At 37.8% G+C, this 26,872-nt stretch overlaps 1 protein-coding gene across 2 annotated transcripts in view; it reads left to right on the forward strand.

The window, feature by feature from the left end:
- Positions 1–26,872, forward strand: part of AUH (AU RNA binding methylglutaconyl-CoA hydratase) — a 193,701-nt gene that overhangs the window by 88,961 nt on the left and 77,868 nt on the right. For both annotated transcript variants that reach the window (XM_052644957.1, XM_052644956.1), the window contains exon 6: positions 2,013–2,069. In XM_052644957.1, coding sequence (XP_052500917.1) covers positions 2,013–2,069 — 57 coding nt within the window. The remainder of the gene's footprint in view (positions 1–2,012; positions 2,070–26,872) is intronic.

Raw genomic sequence — 26,872 nt, forward strand, 5'->3', positions numbered from 1 at the left:
CCTGTTAAAACTTAACTTTTTTCTATTAATTTTTGGGAATTTGGTATTGAAACTCCAACTAAAAATCTTAATTTATCTACTTAAAATAATTGTCATATATAGTGGAACTATATGTAACTTTGTTCTGTATTTTCCAAGTCTTCTGTAGATGTTTTTATACTTTCATAATTTAAAAAATAAAAAACATAACTTTTAAAAAATGAGATTTGTAGTTATTGTGTGTGCTCAGTTGTGTCCAACTCTTTGTGACCCACTAGACTGTGGCCTGCCAAGTGGGATTTTCCAGGCAAGAATACTGGAGAGGGCTGCCATTTCCCCTTCCAATATCCCTTGGATCTATCCCTGAATCAGGAATAGAACCTGTGTCTCCTGCATATCCTGCATTGGCAGGTGGATTCTTTACCTTCAGATAATTCTAAATATTTTTTCCCGCATATTGTTGAATAAAACATGTAAAAAAAGTCACCTGTTAAGCTTAATGAAGTATTTAAAATTCCCAGTTAAGGAAACAGTCTTTTATAGTATCTGTTTCAGTCTTCGCAGGAGTAAAGGAGAACAGGAATTGGGTCAGATGGAACTGAATTTGGATCTTAGGTTCTGTCATTTTTAGATCACTTTCCTCCTCTACAGTGGGGGAAATGAAGGTTTCTGTTGTGAAGATTAAATGATTTCATCTCTGGCATGTGCCTAGTCCAACCATTTAGTTATTATTAGGGCTACGGTAATAAGGACTTAATGTCTTTGAGGTTCACTTTGTTCCTGCAAAGTTTTCTGAGTATTGGATAAGGTGATTATGAAAATAATAAAGGAAACAATGCTAACCATGTGCTGAGTATTGACGCGGTGCTTACCTAATACTCGGCATATGCTTAGGCTCACTTAATCTGCCTAATAGCCCTGTGAGATAGATACGCTTTTGGTGCTTCAGGAAGCTAGGGCTGAGACAGGTGAAGAAACAAACCACAAATCAGTGACCAAGCTGGGATTTGAACCCAGGCAGTCTCAAGTCACAGCTCTCACCTCTTGTTGTTCTTCCAGGGTACTGCATGCTGCCCCTGCTATCCTCGACACTATGTTCTGTATGATCACAGTGCTGTCTGTATCATTGTCCCTCATCAGGGTGTAAAAGAGGGGCTCTCGGACCAAGGACTGAAGGCAGCAGGCAGCAGATATTTGTCACTGTTCTTTCCCTGGTTCCCACTATCTCTTCTGATGGAGCTGCCTATTAAATGTAGAATCACGAGAATTATGTTTTTAATAATTTTATGGTAACTGGCTCTTGGAATTTGCAGTTACTAATTTCTGTATACTTTCCCTTTTCAGTTTATTTTCGATTTCTATTTTCTTGCCAGATCTTTGGGTTTTAAACTGAAAAGTCAAGTTATATGCAATCCATTTCTGAAAGAATGCAAGTTCTGGGGATTAGGAGATAGGACTTAGTCTAAGCACATTTGGATATGCAAATAAAGAAATAATTAAGATGTTTTAAAGTAGCTGTGAAAGCAGACATGGAAAGAGGAACCCTATCCAGCTGTCAGAACAGTAAAACCATTTGTCAAAAGTAACTAGAGATTTGGTCTTGAAGAGTTGCCATATCTGATATGATATATTAAGCTATTTGATCTGGAGGACTGTTCAGGCAGCTAAAGAATTCTTACTTGTCAGACACAGTCTCCCTCCTGATCCTGAATAATGAATGAGATCTATGCCTTCAAACATGACTTGGCAGTATCAGGTCAAATTATGTAGTTAACACCCCTGGTCTTTCTACATCAAAAATTAATTTGCTGCCAAGCAATTTTTAACAGAAAAAGTTGTGTGAATCTCTTAATATATATCATTTAGAATGTTTACTTATTTCCATAACTGAATACTTTCTGGAGTGATTTAAGATTTATGACACAAATTTAATTAGTAAACAATATTTCTAGCTTATTTTACTAACTTTTTCAAGTCATCATAGTTGAATTTGATGATGTGGATGTTACTTAATTTTCTTCTTTCCTTTTTAGCTTCCTCTGCAAAAATGGGCCTGGTTGAGACAAAGTTGGCAATTATTCCTGGTGGAGGTATGAATTGTTCATGCCCGTCTTGATCTGTCCCTGGAAACAGAGCATAAGGAAAAAAGGTGTTAGTTGAAAAGGCAACAAACATTGTGGGTAAAGAGACTAATGCGGTCTTGTTTGCTTGTAACAGAGTCCTTATTCAAAAGGCATTTTTTGGTTTCTGTAGGTGTGGAGATTGCAGACGCGTTGCCTGTTGCTGTCTTGCTCTCTTTGTGTGCTTGTCCTGTGCTTTTCTGTATGATTTCTTAACTTTAAAATTATTACACTCGTCACATGATTCTTGAAGTAAGATTACACTTGTATTTTGAAACTTTAATGTGAGTATGTAAATGTGTGTGCCCTCAGCGCCTTAAACACACAGACCCCAGTGGAGGAGGGGGCAGAGGTTCCCAGGCTTCTTGCCAGCTTGCTTGTGTTTCTGTGCAGCTGGACAAAGGTTGGGGTTGTTTGGTAGGCTGAATTTGGATCTGAAGAGGTGTTATTTCTTCTCTGTTACTACAAAAAAGATTGTTGAGCTGCTGGTTTTGGCAGATTGATAAAGTACTTTTCCAGCATTGATAATGAAATCTTTCATCACAAGGTAAATCTGAAAATTTTGTTCTTTTGTCTGCTGAAGAGAATTTGGAGACATTGCCATTCTGTTGAAGTCTTTTCTTTCAAAAAGTAGGCTTCATCTGAGGCTGTACTCCTTGATAACTTATTAGTTTATGAATGAAATAATAATTAAAAATTTAGAGCAGTGTTTGAACACTTCTTTTGTACCTGAGTTAAAATTATCTGTTTAACCTTATTATAAGACTATTTATTTGATTAGGGTGTGTAGATAGAAATTAAAACATAATTCAGTGAAATTAAAGACTACCCAGATCAATGTATATGATTCACTAAGTTTTCTACTTTAGTAATGTGCAAAAAGTGATATTCTTGTAAGTAAAAGCATTTACTGTCTACCTGTTTTACCATGCTAGTCTTTTTTACCGTGACTCATGAAAAAGCCGAAAGGATTTATGAAGCTTTAGCTCCTTCTGTCTTCTGTTGGGAGCTGCCTGTGTCGTATTAGGTCCAGAAACTAGCCTTTTCTTTCCAGTGTACTTCAGTTTTTGGGGTCTTCTACAATAGTGGATCCATTAATCAGAACCTATGTTTTGTAATATGATTGAGTTTGGATTCTCATAAATACTGTTATTTAAAAATTTTTTATTGAATTTATTATAAAATTTGGAATAGTTAAACATTTTCCATATATTTATAAAGGATAGTTTTCTGTCTTTTTTTTCTTCCCTTTATTTCTAAGTGAATCTGAAGTAATATATGTCAGTTGTTCCTTTAATATAATAAAGCTTTCAAGTTCATAGTGCATGTAATTATGTAATATTGAACTTATTGAAAGTCTAATTTTGTATAAAGCCACATATTCACATTTAGATAATAAGAGGTGCATGCAGAAGTTTTTGCTTCACTGTTGTATTAGTATTATGGTTATTAAAGTATCCCAAAGTAAAGTCTGTTTTTGTTTGTTTTAATAACAGCAGAATAGCTTAAGTAAGCATTTTTATAAAGTATATCTAAAGAGGTTATTTCTGAAAATTTTATGGAGAAAATCCTCTTCTGTCTTAAGCATATAAAATTTTTTTAATCCACAAATATTTTCTCCATTTTCATTTTTCTCCTTCCCTTTCTCTTAGATGATCCTTTTATGAAAATACTGCTTATTTTTTCTTCTGCTTTTAAATATATATTTTTTAATGTGGACATTTTTTAAAAATGTCTCTGCTGAATTTGTTACAGTGTTGCTTCTGTTTTATGTTTTGGTTTTTTGGCCACAGGTCACCTGGGATCTTAGCTCCATAGCCAGGGATTGAACCTGCGCCCCCTGCATTGGAGGGAAGTCCCCTGTGTTATTTTTTCTTAAAACTGTTTTTAAATTGGTGGATTTTCTATGACTAAAATGATCTCTGGGGTGTTCCCTTGCCTTTTTTTGGACTGTGAACATTGCTGCTGTTATGAAGAGCTTATTACTATAATAGACATAGCAGGCTACACTGAATTTTTTTCTCCCTTCCTTGTGGTACCGAACTTGCTTCGTGATGTAGATGCTCATTGAGCAGCCAGGTGCTCCTGACCCTTATCAGTGAGCCTGTCTTCAGTGTCAGTGGTCCCAGCCTTCCATCTGTTTCAGACAACGGTGGCTGTGGATAGAAGATGGATAGAAGATAACTAGGAAGAATTCAAATACAGCAAGAGTATTGTGGGGAAAAAAAATAAGACTTTTCTTTCCTTTTTAAAGCTATGGATGGAATAAATATTTTTGGGTAAAATGTATGGATTCCATTCAGTCTAGAAGATCTATGTCTGTAACTCTGAGAAATAATGCTCTTCTAAGTTATTGCAAGTTCATGGTTTCATACTGGCCAGCATTTGAAAGTTAATCCAAGTGAAACTATACCTCTCCATTCGTATTTACTGTATGTTTGATCAGCTGCAAGAGTTAACCTGATGCTCCTAGTTTGCATATTATTATCACTTCTAACCTTGTATGATAACGGTTTACTAAGAAACGATCAAAACCTGATATTTACTTTTGGGTTTTTGTTTCTACTTGAACTTGAGTCTGAATAACAACATGATTATTTTTATGGTATATTTTGTAATTTTTCTTATAATGCAACAAGTTAAATTATAAAATGATTGTTTTAAAGTGACAGTGCTATTTCTAATGAGTGGACCATCACTATAAGTTTTAGGTTTAGTGTTCTAAATTTCAGTTTTTACTTGACTATTAAAATTACATAGTTTAAAAAAAAAGTAAGATGTAAAGAAAGGTAGAAACAGACCAAACGCAAATTGAACTTCTTCAAGCTGTAGTTTGTCAGATAAAAATGGAGTGTACCAGTACCTTTATTTGTTTTATATATATTTATATAGACATATATTATAAAATATAAAAAATACAAAATAAAATTTAATGATGTAAAGTTTAAAAGTCATTAATATTGTTACCCTGGAATCTTCCTATGATATTTTAAATTATATTTGGGATGTTTATATACTAAATAGCCCTATCTGTTCTCCAGTATTTTCACCTTTAAGAAAGCAGCTAAACTTCCTGTCTTCTCCCTAACTGGGAGAATGCTCCAGTACTATAAAATAAAATTATCTTTTGGAAATAGCTCCCCAAACAATACTGCCCTTAAACATGTTTATAAAACCACAATAAAACAAGTTCAGGGGCTTAGGACTCTGTTATTTGACAGTTTAGAAAATTTCTGTTAAATGTGCACAGAAAATAGTGGCAGTATCTTTTATTCCCTGTCTCTGTTTAACAGCTTCTACTAGAGGATTTGGGGTATATGTCAGGAAACTTTATTATAACTAAGAAAACTGTTCTTTGCTTTTTGCTTGGATATACACCACTGTGGACAAGATGTCTAGTATTTCCATTGCTCTGTGGTTGACTTTCATTCTCTCTAGCCTTTTTTTTTTTTGAAATATTCAAACTTTAGGAAATATGAAAGGCAGTGAAATGAACCTCTTTATACCTTTCACCAAGGTCTCTCCTCATGAGAGACCCTTCCACTCTTCGTCTCTCTCTCTCATATGCATATCCCGCCCCCCACCGCCCCCGCTTTTTTTTTTTTGCTGAACCATTTCAAACTAAGAGGTGAATCTTTAAATATTTCAATGTGCTTTTCATAAGAATAAGAAAGGACTCTTTAACCACAACCCTATTGTAACACCTAACAGTATTAAAATTAATATTAATATTCAGATTATCCCAGGTTCAAAAGGTTGTTTATAGTGTTTTTTTTGGTTTGTTTTGCTTTTCTAATTCAGGATTTATTTAAATGTCACAGGTTACACTTTTGTTTGTTTTTTAAAAGTTTTCCATCTCTTTTTGTTTTTTAGAACAGTAATCTTTCTAAAAAAAGTCAGACAAATTATCTTCTTGAAGTTTACACATTCTGGATTTGACTGAGTTATTTCCTCATATTTAGGTTTATGATAAAAAATTTTTGCAGAGAATAGTAAGTAGGCCATGTTCTATATTTCCTTTTCTTCTAATGTGTTGGCACTTAAGAGTTAGATTGTCCCACTTTGATCACTTGGTTAAGGTGGTGACTTAACTGTGCTTACACTTCCAGTATCCTCCTCTTGGAAGGTTTACAGGAGAAGAATCTTTAATTATTCTTGGTATTGACTGCTTCCCAAATTAAAAAAAGAAAGGAAGAAAGAAAAATGAGTTTTTATTTTATTTTCTGTTAAAAACCGAAAAGAAGGAAGGAAGTGAGAGCATTCAGATTTCACAGGACCAGAGCAAGAGGCCCCAGTTTTGTTTCTTTCTCCTCCCCAGGATGAGGGGTTTGAGATATCACTGCCTGTCCCACTGTAGGCTGTGTTTAGCAATAAGGCGTCTCTTGGCATGGTGTCCAGGAACTCTATTTTAAGGTGTGTCTATGAAGTAATGACAGATTTTTAAATCCAGTGTGTGTGTTGTTCTGAACACAGTAGTCATTTTGGAAAGTTTTGTTTATAACCTTTGTTGAAATCGTCTTAGAATTTACATCAGTATCTGACCTTATTCTTTTGAATATCTTCAACAGTGACTCATCTTGATCCTGTGAGGGTGAATTTGATTTTCAAAAATAGCATAGGCCCTTTCTGTGCCAAATCTGATTAATAAGGTCATACTATTTGAGGAAGAAGAAAAGCATAACAACAAAAATAAGACTGCTTTTCTTAAGAGGCTTGTGTGATATCAAACATTTACCAGTGTTATGTGCAGTGGACAGCGCTGCTGGATCAGTGGACTGATAGCTAGTGACCTCTAAAGGCCAGTGCTTGTTTGGCTCTCTGAAGTCTACTGCATTCATGAACACACTTCATACACTGTGCAGTCTCATTTCTTTGTACTTTAAAATCTGTTCAATGACCACTTTACTCTTTTCTGTCTATTTACGGTGTTTCAGAAGTTATTGGTTGGTAAGTCATATGGTTAGTTGTTGTAGAGGAAACAGATAGATACAGATACACGTATAAATATAGATGACTCAGCAGTGTTCCCTTGAAGTGCCCATCTGAAATCTGGTAGGAGAGATTAAATGTGTACAGGCATCATAACTGCTCTCTTACAAAGCTGTGGGACTCAAACAGGAATAAGGCAATTGAAACTTGGAATTGTGAGTTTGAGAAAACAGTGTGGATTCTGTCAGTCATAAACCCAGTTTATAAGACCTGTATTGTGGGTCCCCAGCACTTCTCGAAACCGTCTCTCCTGCTGCTGCTCCCTTTGCTCACACACTGGGTTCCAGGTATGTTTATTCACTCAATTCGCAAATATTTGTTGAGCCATCTGGTGTAGACACTTGGTATATAGCCGTGAACAAACATGGAAAGATCACTGGTGCCTTGCAGCTGACATTCCAGGACACAGGCAGTAGACATGGCAAATAGTAAGTTGTGAATTATGGCAGAAGTATAAAATGCTATAGAAAAAGAAATAGGGGAAGGGATCTGAGGAGGGATGAGAGCTTGCACTTTAAAATAGGGTTCAGAGGAAGCCTTATTGAGAAGGTAACATTGGGGTTAAGACTGATAGGAATTGAGGAAATTGTCATACAGACAGGAAAAAAGAGCATTTCAGACAGAGGGGCATATAGGATAAGGGGCTAAGATGGGAGCATGCCTGGAACATTCACCCCACCACTGCAACCATAAGAGATGGGAGGAGGAGAGTGGTCGGAGATGCTATCTGACGAGTATCAGAGAAGTCAGAGCATAGAGGTAGCTGTTACCCTGAGTGAGAGAGACCCACACAGGTTATTAGCAGAGTTACAGTGCGATCTTAGGACTTCCCAGGTGGCTCAGTGGTAAAGAGTCTGCCTGCCAAAGCAGGAGACGCAGGTTCAGTCCCTGGGTTGGGAAGATTCCCTGGAGAAAGAAATGTCAACCCTCTCCAGTGTTCTTGCCTGGAGAATCCCATGGGAAGAAGAGCCTGGTGGGCTACAGTTGATGGGGTCACAAAGAATGGGACACAACTGAGTGACTTAGCACGCAGCACGTAATGTGATCTTAGGCCTTTAAAGATTTGCCTGGTTGCTGTGCCAAGGATAGAAATGAATAGGGCCACGTTAGAGGCAGAAACCCATTCCTACTAGGAGCCTGTTGCTGTAGTTCAAATGTTCTGGCTGGAGGACCAAAAAAGGGGTGCCCTCTAGGACCCAGAAAGTACCAGGGAAATAGTAAAGAGTGAGGAAATCAGGAATGGGACCCCACAGATGTGTTAATGGGCTCCTGGACTCATTCCTCAGCTGTGCATGTGTCTCTTATGCTAAGCAGCAAACTAGACACTTGGTTCAAATTAAGAATTTGAATCAAGTGATGAGCCACTGCCCAGATCTGAGACTGGCCAAAGGCCTTGCAAACATAACTAACACTGAAACCACAGTTCACAGAAGGCTGGCTGGAATGTGCAGCCTGAGTACAGCCAAGTTGATTGAATGCTGAAACAAAAATGTCCAGGCCAGAATTACTCAGCATGTGAACACCTGAACGTCTCAGTTTACATGAGCGATGATCAAACAGATGTCATCCAGAATGACAGGTGTTGGAATTATCTAAGATTTTAGAGCAGTTACTGCTTTAAGAAGTAAGGGTGAACTGTTTCAGTTGCCTCCTATTCCTTTCCTAGGTTTCTGGAGATGGCCAAACACACTAGACAGGTGTGATTGATAGCAGTTTCTTAGTTGGATGTACTCACAGCCCAAGGGAAGCCACCACATGCACACAGGATCATATGGAGGTTGTGCTCGGGAACATCGAAGAAAAGTGTGGGAGGCAGGCTTTGTAGTGATGAGAAGGTGGTGTGCTCCCTGGTTCCTTTGGGAGGATGTGATTTGTTTTGTTTGAGTTGTCTCACAATCTGGTAGGAACCTGGAACGCGCTCTCCAGGGATAAGTAGGAACGCTGCCTAGTCTTTGGGATGAGGAGGGTGGTTTGTCTAGGGGACTTAATAATCCTTTGGAACAGGATTGGTAAGAGACCATGTGGTCAGGTCATTTGTGCTTCACTTGGTTTCCCTCAGGGTTAGGCAGCACATGATATTGGGCCTTAGTTTTGGACTTTACCCACAGGAACAAATGGAAGTATAGAAAGTTTTAGAATAGAGATGACAAAAGAAAGTGAGTAAACTTCATGATTAACCAGTGGGAGTTGCTCAGTATCAGAGAAGAAAACCAAAAAACCTGAATAAATGAACTGGACCTCAGGGACCTAGAGGATGGTACTGAAATGTTTAACATCTGTGTCACAGGAGTCTTAGAAGGAAAGGAGAAAGAGTGGGGTCCAGAAAAATATTTTTGAAGAAAAAAAGCTGATGATTTCACAAATTTGGTGAAAGGCATAAACTAAGGATTTAAAAAGGTGAGTGAACCAAAGCCAGATAAGCCCAGAGAAGTCCAGGACCAGACACATCATAATCAAATGCTTAAAGCTAAAGACCAGATCATCATCATCTTTAAAATTGAAGGAAAGTTGCACATTATTGATAGGGAAACAATGATTTGAGTGACTGGATTCTTCATCAGAAGCAGTGGAGTCCAGAAATAAGTGGATTTCTATAGTGCTAAAAGGAGAAAACTGTCAACCTAGAAATCTAGAAAAAATGTCCTTTAGGAATGAAGATGAAATGAGAATATTCTCAGAGTAAGGAAAACTAAGAGAATTTATGGTCTGAAGACCCAGTGTGGATTTGGGGGAAAGAGACACATTGATCTGTGGAACACAACAGAATCTAGAAATAGACCTGTGCAGATATGGCTGGATGATAATTGATAGTTCACATAAGCAAGTCAGTGGAGAAAGTAAGGTCATAAAAAATTGGACATCCATATGCAAAAGAAAAGAAACACTTCGACCTAAATCCCACAATGTGTACAAAATGAACTCAGAATCATAAATTTAAATGTAAAATATAAAACAATACAATTCTTTGAAGCTACATAAAGCCAGAGACCATCTCTTTCATTCCTGCAGTTTGACACTACAGGTCTGGTAATCATCTGAGTATTCCATTAGTGTTAGACTAGCACTAACACTAGCTTACTTATAGTACCTGTGTAATATAAATGCTATGTAGGTAGTTATAAATCCAGTGTAATTGTATGCAGTGTATACAATTTGTATATAATGCTAGGTAAAGACAGTTGGCCTTTGAATAACATGGACCTGAATTGCATGGATCCACTTATTTATGCAGATATTTTTCAGTAAATATACAATTGGAATTCCCTGGTGGCTCAGAGGTTAAAGTGTCTGCCTGGAATGCAGGAGGCCAGGGTTTGATCCCTGGGTCGGGAAGATCCCCTGGAGAAGGAAATGGCAACCCACTCCAGTACTCTTGCCTGGAGAATCCCATGGAGGGAGAAGCCTGGTAGGCCACAGTCCATGGGGTTGCAAAGAGTCGGAGACGACTGAGCGACTTCACTTTCACTTTCACTTTATTCATGGGTTTTGTATCCATGGATTCAACTGTGTATCGAAATTTCCACCTGAAGTTGGTTGAATCTAGGGATGTGAAATCCATGGATATAAAGGGGCAATTGTATTCATTGTATTACTCCATTTTATGTAAGACTCTAGATCATCAGCAGATTTTGTATATGTGAGGGGTCCTGGAACCAATACCCCTCGCATACCAAGGGATGACTGTAGTTGCCAATTATAGTTGCCAGTTTGCTTTTGGGAACTTTCTGTAATTTTTTTTTTTCCCTGAATATCCTTGGTTGGAGAAGGTTGGATGAATCCATGGATTGGGAGGGCTAATTTTACTGCTCCTGGAGGAGACAGAAGGAAATTAACTTCAAAGACTGATTGCATGAAGCAAATTGGAGATTTACTAATCATAAATATTTTGTTTACTTTTACTGCATGCTTTTCTTTATTAAAATTCACCTTATTGCTTTATATATTCAAATTATATAATAATGAGGTTGAATTAATCAGCCATTTTGGCTGACCTCAGATTTATGTCTGTTGCTTTCTTTTTTTTTTAAATAACTAATAACTTGGTATTTTAAGAAATCAGATTATTCATTTACTGAGCAGCATATTACTTTCCTTTTCCCAGCTATAATCCATATAGCCTTATTTGCATTTGGATATTCTATAGTGTTTAGTTTATGTATCAAGTTAAATAACTGAGTTTTAAGAATCCCTTGAAGGAGTGTAGAAAGCAGATGCTGAGCAATTAAATATGTAAAAAATTCATAAAGGCAGATTAATACTATATGTGTAAATTAGGAAGAATGGTAGTACATTTCTCCCATTTTTTGACAATAAAGTTGAATTTTCTTTTCATAAATCGCTGGTTTTGGTAACTGGTTTTTGACTCTCTGATGCCTATAGCATGCAAAATAGGGTGTGAACCATTCAGACTTATCCTCAGTATGTGACCCTGAGCATTTTATGTTAAAAAAAATACTTGTTCTAGTCTAATGATAACAAGAAAGCTTGTTTGGAGAGCTGGTAAAATTGCATTCTTTGTATTTATACAAATTGAACATTCTTACTCACTCAACCGTGGCATTTGTGATTGCATGGCTGATGAGCAGCCATATCTACCTGTAGGTGAAGTCCTGGTTCATGGGAGGAGTTCTGGGCTGAGCGTCTCAGGGCTTGAATTCTACCTCCCTCACTAAACAGTCTTTATTAGGCAAGTTATTTTTGCACTTTATATTTCACTTTCTTCTTTTGTAAAATGAAAATAATGTCTACACACGGGGCTATTGTGAGAATTGGCAAGGATAGTATGTGTGCTTATAATATTACCTGGCACATTGTCAGGACAGATATTTATTTTGTTATTGAGTGGTGGCTTGCTGTAATTTTTCTTCTTTTTAAAGTATCTTTAACAGCTGTATTAAGGTACAGTTGATGCACAGTAAGCTGCATGTATTTTTTAGCATGTTTTTGACACACACAGGTATGTTTCATTTTCTAGAATTTTACATAAATCATACCATATATTATGTAATCTTTTTGCCTGGCTTCTTTTACTCAGTGTATTTCTTTTGGTATTCATTCATGTATGAGTTTCAGTACCTAATTTTTTTTTTTTTTTACCGCTGTCTGGTATTACATTGTATGGATATACCACAGTTTGATTATCTAGTCACATGTGGGTAGACACTTGGTTTATTTCTAGTTAAACTGCTGTGAACATTTGTATATAAGCCTTTGTATGGATATATGCTTTCAGTTAATTTGGGTAAATGCCTAGGACTGGATGACTTTATATGATAAAATGTTTTTTTACATTTTAATCTGCCAAAGTGGCTTCCAAGTTGGTTAGACTAGATGTCTGTTAGATTTCCCACCAGCAGTAATGAGAATTCCAGTTTCTTTTGCATCCTTACTGATGTCTGGTAAGCTCACCAGTGCTTAGTATGAGTTCAGATCTTCTCAAGGACATATGGTATCTTGTGGTTGTAATTTCCCTTACTCTAATGTCTAATGATACTGAACGTCTTTTCATCTGCTTAACATTTGCATTTCTTCTTTGATGATCTATCTGTTCAGACTTTTCACCCATTTTTAACTGCCTTGTTTTATTACTGAATTTTGAGTTGTTCATAAGTGTTCTTACTGCTGCTGCTAAGTTGCTTCAGTCGTGTCCAATTCTGTGTGACCCCATAGATGACAGCCCACCAGGCTCCCCCGTCCCTGGGATTCTCCAGGCAAGAACACTGGAGTGGGTTGCCATTTCCTTCTCCAATGCATGAAAGTGAAAAGTGAAAGGGAAGTCGCTCAGTTGTGTCCGACTCTTCGTGACCCCATGGACTGGAGCCTACCAGGCTCCTCCATCCATGTGATTTTCCAGGCAAGAGTACTGGAGTGGGGTGCCATTGCCTTCTCTGGAGTGTTCTTACTAGTATTGAGTATTATAGATGTAAATCCCTTTTTTAGAATTATGCTCTGCAAATGTTTTCCTTTAATCTGACTTGACTGTCTTTGTCTTAGCAGTTCTTTCAAAGAGCAGGAGGTTTTAATTTTGATGTTATTTGATTTATCATTTTGTTCTTTCATGATTTTGATGTTACATCTAAGAAATCTTTGCCTAAACCAAAGTCATAAATGTTTTTCTGCTATGCTTCTGCTGCTGCTGCTGAGTCGCTTCAGTCGTGTCCAACTCTGCGACCCCATAGACAGCAGCCCACCAGGCTCCGCTGTTTCTGGCAAGAACACCAGAGTGGGTTGCCATTTCCTTCTCCAATGCATGAAAGTGAAAAGTGAAAGTGAAGTCGCTCAGTTGTGTCTGGCTCTGTGCAACCCCATGAACTGCAGCCTATAAGGCTCCTCCATCCATGGGGTTTTCCAGGCAAGAGTACTGGGGTGGGTTGCTATGCTTCTCGAACTTCTATAGTTTTTGGTAAACATTTAGGTCTGTGGTCCATTTTGAATCAGTTTTTGTATATGGTGTGAGGTATAGGTTGATACTGCTTTTCCATATAGACATTTATTGTTACAGTGCCATTTGTTGAAAAGATTGCCCTTTTATTTGCCTTTGGATCGTTCTCAAAAATGAGATGTCCATATATGTGTGTAGCTTTATATCTGGACTCATTTCTATCTCATTAATTGTCTATCTTGATACTAATACCCTACCATTTTCATTACTGGAGCATTAAAGTAAATCTTGAAATCAAGTAGTGTGTTAGGCCTCTTGCCAAAGTTGTTTTTCCTAATGTAGATGCTTTGCATTTCCATATGAATCATGTCAATTTCTATAAATACATGCTGCTGTGATTTTGATTTACTTTCAATCTGTAAATCAGTTTGTGGAAATTTGATAATTTGGCATTATTGACTCTGTAGACCCATGAACACAGCATATCTTTATTTTGTTAGGTCTTTTGTCTCAACAATTTTTAAATATTCTGTATATGTAAATTAAATTCAGTTGGCCAATAACGTTATTCATCTATGTCTTTATTGATTTTTTTTCTATCAACTGTTGAGAGAATTTAAACCTCCAGCTGTGACTGAATTTTTCTGTTTCTCTTTTCAGTTCTACTGGTATTTGCTTCATGTATTTCAAGGCTCTGTTATTGAAGTGCTTAGATACTTACTTTTGTCATGTCTGATGATGAATTGAACCCCTATCATCTTAAAATGATCTTTTTCAATCCTTGTAATGTCTTTGCTATGTAATTCTCTTGACTGCTATTTGCGTAGCTCTTTAGGTTTTTTGTTTTGTTTTTTCTTTTTTCTTTTTTTACTGGTGTTAGCTTGGTATAGTCTTTCCATTTCTTTTATTCTGAACCTGTTTGTATCTTTTTATTTAAAATATGTTTGTAGTAGGCAGCATATTGTTGGATCTTGCTTTTTTACCGTATGTCACAACTGAGGCTATTTATGTTCAATGTGATTGATATTGATACATATAAATCTCTTGCTTTATTATTTGCTTTCTGTATGTTCTGTTTTTGTTCCCCTTTCTCTTTTCATTTTTGTCTGGATTAATTGAATATTTTGTATGATTCTGTTTTATCACCTTTATTGACTTACTATTAAAGTGCATTTGTTGTTTTCCCCTGACCCTTGTTCTGATGTTGTTATATACTTTACTTTTAGCATAGCCTATAAACCCACACTGCATGGTTAATTATTCTTATTAAATAATCAATTATTCCTTAAAGAGATTTAAGTAATCAGGAAAACGTCTTCTGCGTTCACATCTGTGGTTCTTGCTGATTCTTTCATTTCTTTGTGTTGTCATTCTCTTCTTCCATCTGTTTTCGTTCTCTTCTCCAGGAGGACTTCTTTTAACTTTGCTGTAGTGCTGTCTGCTGCTGCTTAAGTCTTTCAGCTTTTGAATATTTGGAAAGGTCTTTATTTTAACTCTGTATTTGGAAATATTTTTTCTGGGTATAGAATTCTAGGTTGGCATTTACTATCTTTCAGTACCTTCAGAATGTGCTTCACAATTTTCATAGTTGCCTTTCTTTTCTGGCAAGGACTCTGCTGTTACTCTTCTCTTCATTTTTGTATATGACATTTCTTTCTTTCTTTTTTTTTTAAGCTGCTTTACAGTTTTATTTATCACTTTATCACTGATTGAGAGCAGTTTGAATTATGATGTGCTTTGGTATAGTTTTCTTTATCGTCCTTTTGCTTGGCAGTTAGTGAACTTCTTGAATCTCTCATCCTTTCAGGTAGTTCTTTCCCTGGACTCAGAGTTTTTTTCACATGCAGAATGGTCAGTACTTTGCTAAGTGAAGAGCTCCTTTCTTCAGATTTCTAGAGTCTTATCTCTGCTGCACACTCGAGTTACTTGAGCCTCTTGGGATTACAGCCTGTCTTCAAGTGAAAAGTTGCATTGGATTGACTTGCTTCTGCCTCTCTCTGCTGTGTTCTGGAAACTGTTTTTGGATGATAAGTTTGGGCAGACACAGAGCTCACCTTGCTTCCCATCTTCCATCTTCACTGTTCTTTGTTGTCTCATGTCTAGTATTATGAAAAGGTTTTGGCTGTTGCAGGCAGAAAGTAAGTCCACTCTTTGCAACTTTATCTTGGTTGTAAAGGCGGTACTATGATTCTTAAATGAATACTTGTGCATCCATCTTTCAGTTGTTTGATTCATTTATTTATTTGGATACAACTGACATATAACATTAAATTAGTTTCAGGTATGCAACATAATGATTCTGTATGTGTATATGTTGTGAAATGATCACAAGTCTAGCTAACGTCTGTCACCACACGGACTACTATTTTTTCTTCCAATAGGAACTTTTATGATTTATTCTCATAGCAACTTTCAAGTATACAATGCAGTATTATTAACTGTATCACCATATTGTACATTACATCCCCAAGATGTAATGTAATTACTTATTTTATAGTTGGAAGTTTGTAACTTTTGACCATCTTCAGCCGTTTCACCCAACCCCCACCCTGCGACTCTCACAGTCATCAGGCTCTGAATCTGTGAGTTTGTTGTTGTTGTTTGAAAGATTCCACAGAGAAGTGAGATCATTCACTTAACATAATGCTTTCAAAGTCCATCCATGCTATAGCATGGTGAGATTTTCTTCTTCTTATGACTGAATAGTCTTCCATTGTTTGTATACACACCACATTTTCTTTATCCATTCATCATCCGTTGATGGACATGTTGGCTTCCATTGTCTCGGTCATTGTGAATAATAGTGCTATGAACTAGAGATTATACGAAGGTGCATGTATCTTATTGAGTTGGTGTTTTCATTTCCTACAGATAAATACCCAGAAGTGGAATTGCTGTATCATATGTTATTTCTCTGATATTTTGAGGGCCTTCCATACTGTTTTCTGTAGCGGCTGCACCAATTTACATTCCCACCAACTGCACAGAGGTTCCCTTTTCTCTATATCCTCACAAGCTGCTATTTATTTTTCAGTAATAGCCATTCTAATGGGTGTGAGTTTATATCTTATTGTGGGTTTATTTTGCATTTCCCTGATGATTAGCGATGTGAGAATTTTTTCATGTACCTGTTGACCGTCTGTGTGTTCTTGTTGGAAAAAAGTCTATTCAGATTCTCTGCCCATTTTTTTTTAAGCAGTTGGAATTTTTTAGGTTTTTTGTTATTGTGTTGTATGAGTTATTTATATATTTTGGGTAGTAATCCTTTATCAGATATATCATTTATTTTTGACTTTCTTTTTCCATTCTGAAATACCTATTTTGTTGATGGCTTCCTTTTCTGTGCAGTGACTTTTTAGTGTCATATACTCCTACTTGGGCTTCCCAAGTGGCTCAGTGGTAAAGAATCTGCCTGCCAAGCAGAAAATGCAGTTTCCATCCCTGGGTCACGAAGAACCTCTGGAGATGGAAATGGCAACCCACTCCAGTATTCCTGTATGGGAAACCCTATGAACAGAGGAGCCTGGCTGGTTGCAGTCCGTGGAGTCACAGAACAGTCAGATGCAATGTAGCAGCTAAACAACAACTCCCACTTACTTAGCAACTAAACAACAGCTCCCACTTACTCAATTTTACTTTTGTTTCTTTTACTTTTGGTGTCAGATCCAAAAAATCATGAAGACTGATGTTAGGGACCTTACTGCCTTTTTCTAGAAATTTTATGTTTTCAGGTCTTACATGAAAGTCTTTAATCTGGTTTTTGTTGTTGTTTTTTTTGGCCATGCTGGATCCTAATTTCCTGGCCAGAGATCAAACCTGTGCTCACTGCATTAGGAGCATAGAGTTTTAACCACTGGGCTACCAGGGAATGCCCTAATCATTTTGAATTGATTTTGGTATGTGGGGTAAGATAATGGTCCAATTTGATTCTTTTGCATATGGCTCTCCATTCTTCCCAATGCCACTTTTTGAAGAGACTGGCCTTTCTCCGTTGTGTAGTCTTGTATGTGTGTGATGTGCATTTGCTCAGGCGTGGCTGACTCTTTGCAACTCTGTGAACGGTAGCCCATCAGGCTACTCTGTCTATGGAATTTTCCCAGCAAGAATACTTTAGTGGGCTGCCATTTCTTCCTCCAAGGGATCTTCCCACCTTAGGATCTGAACCAGTATCTCCTGCATCTCCTTCATTGCAAGTGGGTTCTTTTACCAGTAAGCTATTGGAGAAGCCCGTAGTCTTGTATCCTTTATCATAAGTGAATTGACCATATAGGCACAGGTTTATTTCTGGGTCCTCTGTTCTGTTCCATTCATCCATATGTATATCATTATGCCAGTATTATATTGTTTTGATTACTGTATCTTTGTATTATAATTTGAAGTCAGGAAGCATCATTCTCCAGCTTTGTTCTTTCTCAAAATTTCTTTGAAGTGAAGTGAAGTGAAGTTGCTTAGTTGTGTCCGACTCTTTGCGACCCTATGAACTGTAGCTCACCAGGCTCCTCCATCTGTGGAATTTTCCAGGCAAGAGTACTGGAGTGGGTTGCTATTTCCTTCTGCAGGGGATTTTCCTGACCCAGGGATTGAACCTGTGTCTCCTGCATTGCAGGCAGATGGTTTACTGTCTGAGCCACCAGGGAATCCCCTTGGAGTCTGTGGTTCTATACATATTTTAGGATTATTTGTACTATTTCTATGAAAAATATCATTGGTGGTCCTTTTCATTGGTAGGTTTTTGATTACAGATTCAGTCTCCTTATTTGTATTGTGTCTGTTCAGATTTTCTGTTTCTTCATGATTTAGTCTTGGTAGTTTATATGTTTCTAGGAATTTTTTTCTTTTCTTTCTCAATTTGTTGGTGTCTAATTTTTCTCATTTTCTTATGATCCATTGTATTTTGTGGTATGTTTTGTGACAGCTTCTCTTTTGTTTTTATTTTATTTGTTTGAATCTTTTCTCTTTTTTTGAAGAGTCTCAAGAAAGGTTTATCTTTTTTTATTTCTGCTCTGACCTTTCGTTTTTCCTTTCTTCTGTTAACTTTGGGTTAGAAGTTTCTTTGTAGTTCTTTGATAATTGTTCATTTGAGATCTGCATTGTTTCTTAAGGTACACGTTTATTGCTAAAAACTTTCCTATTGTAACTAATTTTGTTGCATCCTTACAAGTTTTGATATGTGTATTTCCATTTTCCTTTGTCTCAGGACATATTTTTATTTCTTCTTTGACCCATTGTTGTTCTGGGAGCATGTTGTTTAATCATATGTTTTTAGTTTTATTCTTGTTGATTTCGGTGTTAGAAATAGATGCTTGGTATGATTTTGGTCTTCTTACGTCTGTTGATGTGTTTTGTAGTCTAACATATGATTTAGGAGAATGTTTTTTATGTGCTTGAGAAGAAAGTGTATTCTACTGCTTTTAAATGGAAGATCTGTTAGTTCCATCTGATGTAACATGTCATTTAAGACCAGTGTTTCCTGATTGATTTTATGTCTCAATGATCTATTCATTGATGAAAATAGGGTATTAAAATCTCTCACTACTATTGCTATCTATTTCTCCCGTTAGTACAGTGCTCACTTGCTCAGTCGCATCCACCTCTTTGTGACCATTTGGGCTGCAGCCTACCTCTTCTGTCCATGGGATTTCCCAAGCAAGAATACTGGAGTGGGTTGACATTTCCTTCTCCAGGGGAACTTCCTGAACCAGGGATCAAACCTGGAATGAACTGATGGGACTGGGTGCCATCTTTAGTTCCTCTTTGCTTTCTGCCATAAGGGTGGTATCATCTGCATATCTGAGGTTATTGATATTTCTCCTGGCAATCTTGATTCCAGCTTGTGCTTTATCCAGTCAGCATTTCTCATGATGTACTCGGCATATAAGTTAAATAAGCAGGGTGACAGAGGAACCAGAAATCAAATTGCCAACATCCGTTAGATCATTGAAAAAGCAAGATTCTTTGGAAGAAAAGCTATGACCAACCTAGATAGCATATTAAAAAGCAGAGACGTTACTTTGCCAACAAAGGCCCGTCTGGTCAAAGCTGTAGTTTTTCTAGTAGTCATGTATAGATGTGAGAGTTGGACTATAAAGAAAGCTGAATGCGGAAGAATTGATGCTTTTGAACTGTGGTGTTGGAGAAGACTCAGTTCCTTGGACGGCAAGGAAATCCAACCGGTCTATCCTAAAGGAAATCAGTCCCGAATATTCATTGGAAAGACTGAGGCTGAAGCTGAAACCCCAATACTTTGGCCACCTGATGCGAAGAATGGACTCATTGGAAAAGACCCTGATGCTGGGAAAGATTGAAGGCATGAGGAGAAGGGGATGACAGAGGATGAGGTGGTTGGATGGCATCACCGACTCTCTGGACATGAGTTTGAGTAAGCTCCAGGAGTTGCTGATGGACAGGGAAGCCTGGCGTGCTGCAGTCCATGGGGTTGGAACACACCTGAGTAGCCGAACTGAACTGACTTTCTCTCTTTGTGTATACTTGTGTCTAAAGTCTTTTATCTAAAGTTAGCCTATAGATAAATCTTTGTTGTTTTTTAAACCCACTCAGCCATTTAGTGTCTTTTCATTGGAGATTTCCTTTGTTCTTTTCTTCTTTTCTTGGTCTCCTTGGGATTTGGAGATTTTGTTGTTGTTGGTACTGATAAGCTTATATGGTTATCTCCTTCTCTTTTATGTAACTACTCTTGATTTTTGCTTTGTTGCCATGAATTTTACATAAAACAACCTAACAAGCCTGTATGTATTAAGTTAATATCTTAAATATACTCTAAATCTCTACATTTTTATTCTTATACCACACAATTTGTATTTTTCATGTCACATTTTTAGCTTGTGTGTGATTATCAGTTTATTGGAGTTATAAGTATGTTTATCTTTTAACTTTCATATCGACTTAATGAGTCATTTACTCTTTTAAGATTTATACTTTCATATGTTTTCTTTCTACTAAGTAGTGCCATTTTGTTTCAACTTAAAGAAGTTTAACACTTTTTTTTCATGGCCAATCTAGTTGCATTCTGTGGGCCTCCTGGATTTTGATGACTTTTTATCTGTTGTTTAGTCACCAAGTCATGTCCAACTCTTTTGTGACCCCATGAACTGTATGTAGCCTGTGAGGCTCCTCTTGATAGCTTACTGGTGAATGATGTCATATTTGTGATCTCAGAAGAAGCAGATTTAGCCAGGGACCAGGCTTGATCACTCAAGAGCTTTTGTGTAGCAGAGTTTTATTAAAGTGAAAAAGGGACAGAGAAAGCTTCTGACATAGACATCAGAAGAGGGACAGAGAGTGCCCCCCTCTCTAGTCTTAGCAAGGGAGCTATACACTTTTTAAATTGGTTATTAAAATAAATCAAAAGAATGTCTCAAGATTGTAAAGGGCTTACCAGACCCACTCCCACAATATACATTTTAAGATAATGGGATTAGAGCTAACAATAGAAAGATCTTACCAGATCCATTCCCATAGTATACATTTTAATATAGCAGGATTAGTCAGAAGGTTCTCAAGAAGGAGAAACATGTCCTTAAGCAGGGTGCATTGTTGTTATATAATCCTTAGAGTTTAAGCTGAGTTGTTTTCTTGTGTTATCATTAGCTCCAGGCTTAAAGAAAAAAAGTTTTATGTGAGGAAGACTAAGGAATGTAGAAAAAAGAGTTTGTCCTTTTCTCCTCCTTGGACTTCCCTGGTGGCTCAGATGGTAAAGTGTCTGCCTACAATGCGGGAGACCGGGGTTCAATCCTTGGGTTGGGAAGATTTCCTGGAGAAGGAAATGACAACCCACTCCAGAATTCTTACCTGGAAAATCTCATGGACAGAGGAACCTGGTAGGCTATAGTCCATGGGGTCGCAAAGAGTCGGATTCAACTGAGCGACTTCATTTCACTTTGAGAACTCCAGACTCCTCTCTCCTGCTCAGGGACCCTGGACTTCTTATCAACCTACCTAGGAATCGACTCTCTCACTCTGTCCATGGGATTTCCCAGGCAAAAATACTGGAGTAGGTTGCTGTTTCTTTCTTGGGGTTCTTCCCGACCCAGGGGTTGAACCCAGGTCTCTTGTGTCTCCTGCATTGGCAAGCAGATTCTTTACCACTGAGCCACCAGGTTAGCAATATTTTTAGTCATTGTCAAATAAGTTTCCTGCCCTTTGTTCATTCTTTTCTCATTCTGGGACCCTTATATTGGGAATTTTGGTATGCTTAATGTTGTCCCATAAGTCTCTTAAGGTTCATTCCTTTCCATTCTTTTTTGTTGCTTTGATTGGATGAGTTCCACTACTTTGTCTTTTGAGTTCCGTTATCCTTTTTTCTACTTCATCTAGCCTGTTATTAATTCTTCTCTTTCTCAGTTCAGGTATTGTATTCTTTAATTTTGTCACTTCTGTTTGCATCTTAAATTTTTTGTCTCTTTATGAAATTCCTTTTTGTTCATGCATTTTTTTTTCCTGTCCTTAATAAACATTTTTATGACTGGTATTTTGAGCTCTTTTTCAGGTAAATCACTTGCCTTTGTTAATGTCTTTTTCTGAGATTTTTATCTCATTCATTTATTTGGAAATATATATTTCTGTGTTTCTTTATTTTCCTTGGCTTTCCATGTTATTTTTTATACATTAGATAAAACAGCCACCTCTCCCAGTCTTGGAGATGATACTTATTGTTCAGCCCTGCCCTAGCTCTTTATTGTCTATTAAAATTTCAGTTTTGTCCAAGCATCTTGCTTTATTTTTAGTGGCTCTCGGTAATTGAGGGTGTGCTAGGACCTGTCAGTGTCTCAGAGGGGAGGATCTCAGCATCTGGATTCAAGTCAATTAGAAGCCAGACCTTCAGGAACAACTTTTAAGGCATGCAACCATAATTCTTTCAGGGAAAGGCTAGGAGAGGGTCTTTCTGTTTGCTCGCTCTACACTGGCCCTTCAGTGATAGCCAGTTAAGAACTGTTTCTTAGTTGTTTGTTGTCCTTTTGTACCATAAACACAGGGCCAGCCGGTCAACAGATTTTGGCTATCAAGGGACAATTCACTAGGTGGCAGCTGTAAAAACTAGGGTAACATATGTGTGTACAAGGATTTTTCTCAGAGGCAACATCGACTTGAACAGGGCAGATGGAGGTTAGGAAGATGGTACCTCCCAGCTCTTTGTCTCTAGAGAAGATTGTAGTAGGCCCTTTGATGTATGTTTAATTAGAAACTGCCCCTCTAGCCTAGTTATGAAGGTAAGCTAATTGGCCTCTTTCACAAAAATACTAGACCTTTTTTATTCAGCTACTTCTCTACTGTGCCATCAGGTGTATAACTATGAATATAAGCTCTGTTGGCCTCCAGAGCCTAGTGATCAAGGGGGTATTTCCTAGGTGGGAAAAATCAGAGTGCCAGATGTGTGTATAAAAGCTCATTTTTAGTAGATTCTGGTGACTGGAGTGAGGCAGGAGAGTGAAAATATGGTATCCACTTGTCTCTGCTGTCTTTAGATAGTATTTCAATAGGCCTGAAGGTAGGTGTTGAATTGAATGCTTGTTCCTTCGACTGAAACTTTAAAAGCAAATTGGCCTCTTTCTCAGAAAGATGGCCCTTTTCAAACAGCTGCTTCTGTTCTGGGTTTGTGAGGTAGCCAGGTGAGTCTGTCAAACCCAGAACTACTTAGTTTATCCTAGCTGTCATTCTCATTGAGACGAACCTGTTGACTTTCACACCTAGGTATTTTGGGGCTTCATCTCTCAGGTCCAGGGCTTAAAAGTTGGAGCACTTGATGTTGGATTCAAATGCTTTGATCCTTTGGAAGAAGTTTGGATTTTTGACTTGCCTCCAGATTGTGTGTCACTGTGTTGGGTGTGGAGTTAATGATGAGATTGTGTCTCAGCCTCTCCTGTGTTTCTGTGTGGGGTTTTTTTTTTTTTTTGTTCCCTCCTAATTTGCCCAATGTGAGGGATCTCTCTGGTAGTTTTGGGGTTTCCTCTAGAGGACATTGTTCCTTCCCTAGCTGTAGATTTGGTGTGTCTTATGAAAGAGATAAATTCAGAAGCCTCCTGGTTGTCATCTTAAACTAGAACTCAGTTGCATTATTTTCATCAAATTACTGAAAGCATTGTGAGAAAAGATCTACGCACCCAGGCTGATGGTTGCTAGATTACCATTCACTGAAATCTCCCCAAACTACTTCCAGGATCTTTTACCCTCAGAAGTGAAGTCAAACTTAAGAGTACCAGTCTTAAAAGATGTTTGGCATTGGTATTTGAAAGGTCCACCTATAATTTGAAACAGATTCGCCAATGTTTCCTTGTTACTCGTAGATGTCACCATCTGTTATGATTGTGGTTGAGCTGAAAATGTCCAGTTAACATTCAGACTTCCTATCTTTGTATGCAAAATTGGCTGTTATGAAATAAGCTTTTTGTGTATAGAATTACACTGCTAAACTAGCATGTGTTTTTATAGTAATGTCTCACTTTTTGCTTTTATTTTTTACATTTTATAGTGGCATCTTATAAATATACTTTTTTCACACTTGTGATCGCTAGTTACAACAACCTTTAGTGGCAGCCCCTTTCTTGATTCTGTTGCATGTTAGCCAGTTTCCAGAAGCCAGGTTTGTTCTTTTCCTATACTTTCACCCCTTGTCTTCTGGCATCTGATGTCTCTTTCCTGATACCTCACCATTAGAAAATCACCTATACTTTGAGAATTGAATTAGTCTTTTAGAAGTTGACAAATTTCTTAAAAATGACAGAATGATCTCTGTTCTTTTCCATGGCAAACCATTTAACATCACAGTAATCCAAGTCTATGTTCCAGCCAGTAATACTGAAGAACCTGAAGTTGAATGGTTCTATAAAGATCTACAAGACCTTCTAGAACTAACACCCCCAAAAGATGTCCTTTTCATTATAGGGACTGGAATGCAAAAGTAGGAAGTCAAGAGATACCTGGAATAACAGGCAATTTTGGCTTTGGAATACAGAATGAAGCAGGGCAAAGGCTAACAGACTTTTGCCAAGAGAATGCACTGGTCATAGCAAACAACCTCTTCCAACAACTTGAGAAGACTCTACACATGGACATTACCAGATCGTCAATACGGAAATCAGATTGATTATATTCTTTGCAGCCAAAGATGGATAAGTTCTATACAGTCAACCAAAACAATGCCGGAGCTGACTGTGGCTCAGATTATGAACTCCTTATTGCAAAATTCGGACTTACATTGAAGAAAGTAGGGAAAACTACTAGACCATCCAGGTATGACCTAAATCAAATCCCTTATGATTATACAGTGGAAGTGACAAATAGATTCAGGGGATTAGATCTGATAAGACAGAGTGCCTGAAGAACTATGGACAGAGGTTCATGACACTGTACAGGAGGCAGTGAACAAGACCATCCCCAAGAAAAAGAAATGCAAAAAAGCAAAATGGTTTTCTGAGGAGGCCTTACAAATAGCTGAGAAAAGAAGAGAAGCAAAAGGCAAAGGAGAAAAGGAAAGATAAACCCATTTGAATGCAGAGTTCCAGAGAATAGCAAGGAGAGATAAGAAAGGGCTTTCTCAGTGATCAATGCAAAGAAATAGAGGAAAACAATAGAATGGAAAGACTAGACATCTAAGAAAATGAGAGATACCAAGGGAACATTTCATGCAAAGATGGGCACAGTAAAGGAGAGAAATGGTATGGACCTAAGAGGAGCAGAAGATATTAAGAAGAGGTGGCAAGAATACACAGAAAAACTATAAAAAAAGATCTTCAAGACCTAGAAAAGCATGATGATATGATCACTCACCTAGAGCCAGACATCCTGGAATGTGAAGTCAAATGGGCCTTAGGAAGCATCACTACAAACAAAACTAGTGGAGGTGATGGAATTCCAGCTGAGCTATTTTGAATCCTAAAAGATGACACTGTGAAAGTGCTGCACTCAGTATGCCAGAAAATTTGGAAAACTCAGCAGAGCCACAGGACTGGAAAAGGTCATTTTTCATTCCAATCTCAAAGGAAGGCAATGCCAAAGAATGTTCAAACTACCACACAATTGCACTCATCTCACATGCTAGCAAAGTAATGCTCAAAATTCTCCAAGCCAGGCTTCAGCAATACGTGAACCATGAACTTCCAGATGTTCAAGCTGGATGTAGAAAAGACAGAGGAACCAGGGATCTGATTGCCAACATCTGTTGGATCATCGCAAAAGCAAGAGAATTCCAGAAAAACATCTATTTCTGGTTTATTGACAATGCCAAAGCCTTTGACTGTGTCCATCACAACAAACTGTGGGAAATTCTTAAAGAGATGAGAAGAGCAGACCACCTTACCTGCCTCCTGAGAAATCTGTATGGAAGTCAAGAAGCAACCATTAGAACCAGACATGGAACAACAGAGTGGTTCCAAATCGCGAAAGGAATGTATCAAGGCTGTGTATTGTCACCCTGCTTATTTAACTTATATGCAGAGTACATCATGAGAAATGCTGGATGGATGAAACACAACCTAGAATCAAGATTGCTGGGAGAAATATCAATAACCTCAGATACGCAGATGACACCACGCTTACAGCAGAAAGCAAAGAACAAAAGAGCCTCTTGACGAAAGTGAAAGAGGAACGTTAAAAAGTTGGCTTAAAACTCAGCATTCAGAAATCTAAGATCATGGCATCCGGTCCTATAACCTCATGGCAAATAGATGGGGAAACAGTGGAAACAGTGGCTGACTTTATCTTTTGGGGCTCCAAAATCACTGCAGATGGTGACTACAGCCATTAAAAGATGCTTCTCCTTGACAGAAAAGCTGTGACCAACCTAGACAGCCTATTAAAAAGCAGAGACATTACTTTGCCAACAAAGGTCCATGTAGTCAATTCTGTGGTTTTCTAGTAGTCATGTATAGATATGAGAGTTGGACTATGAAGAGGGCTGAGTGCCGAAAAATTGATGCTTTTGAACTGTTTTGTTGGAGAAGACTATTGAGAGTCCCTTGGACTGCAAGGAGATCCACCCAGTCTATCCTAAAGGAAATCAGTCCTGAATATTCATTGGAAGGACTGATGCTGAAGCTGAAGCTTCAATACTTTAACCACCTGATGCAAAGAACTGACTCATTTGAAAAGACCCAGATGCCGGGAAAGATTGAGGGCAGGAGGAGAAGGGGATGACAGAGGATGAGGTGGTTGGATAGTATCACCGACTCTATAGACATGAGTTTGAGCAAGCTCTGGTAGTTGGTGATGGACAGGGAATCCTGCTGTGCTGCAGTCCATGGGGTTGCAAAGAGTTAGACATGACTGAGTGACTGAACTGTACTGAAATTCCTTAACACTAATTGCTTATGGTGGCTCAGAAGGTAAACAATCTCCCCACAATGCAGGAGACCTGGGTTCAGTCCCTGGGTCAGGAAGATCCCCTGGG

Source organism: Budorcas taxicolor, chromosome 8, assembly GCF_023091745.1.
Source record: "Budorcas taxicolor isolate Tak-1 chromosome 8, Takin1.1, whole genome shotgun sequence".
NCBI lineage: Eukaryota > Metazoa > Chordata > Mammalia > Artiodactyla > Bovidae > Budorcas > Budorcas taxicolor.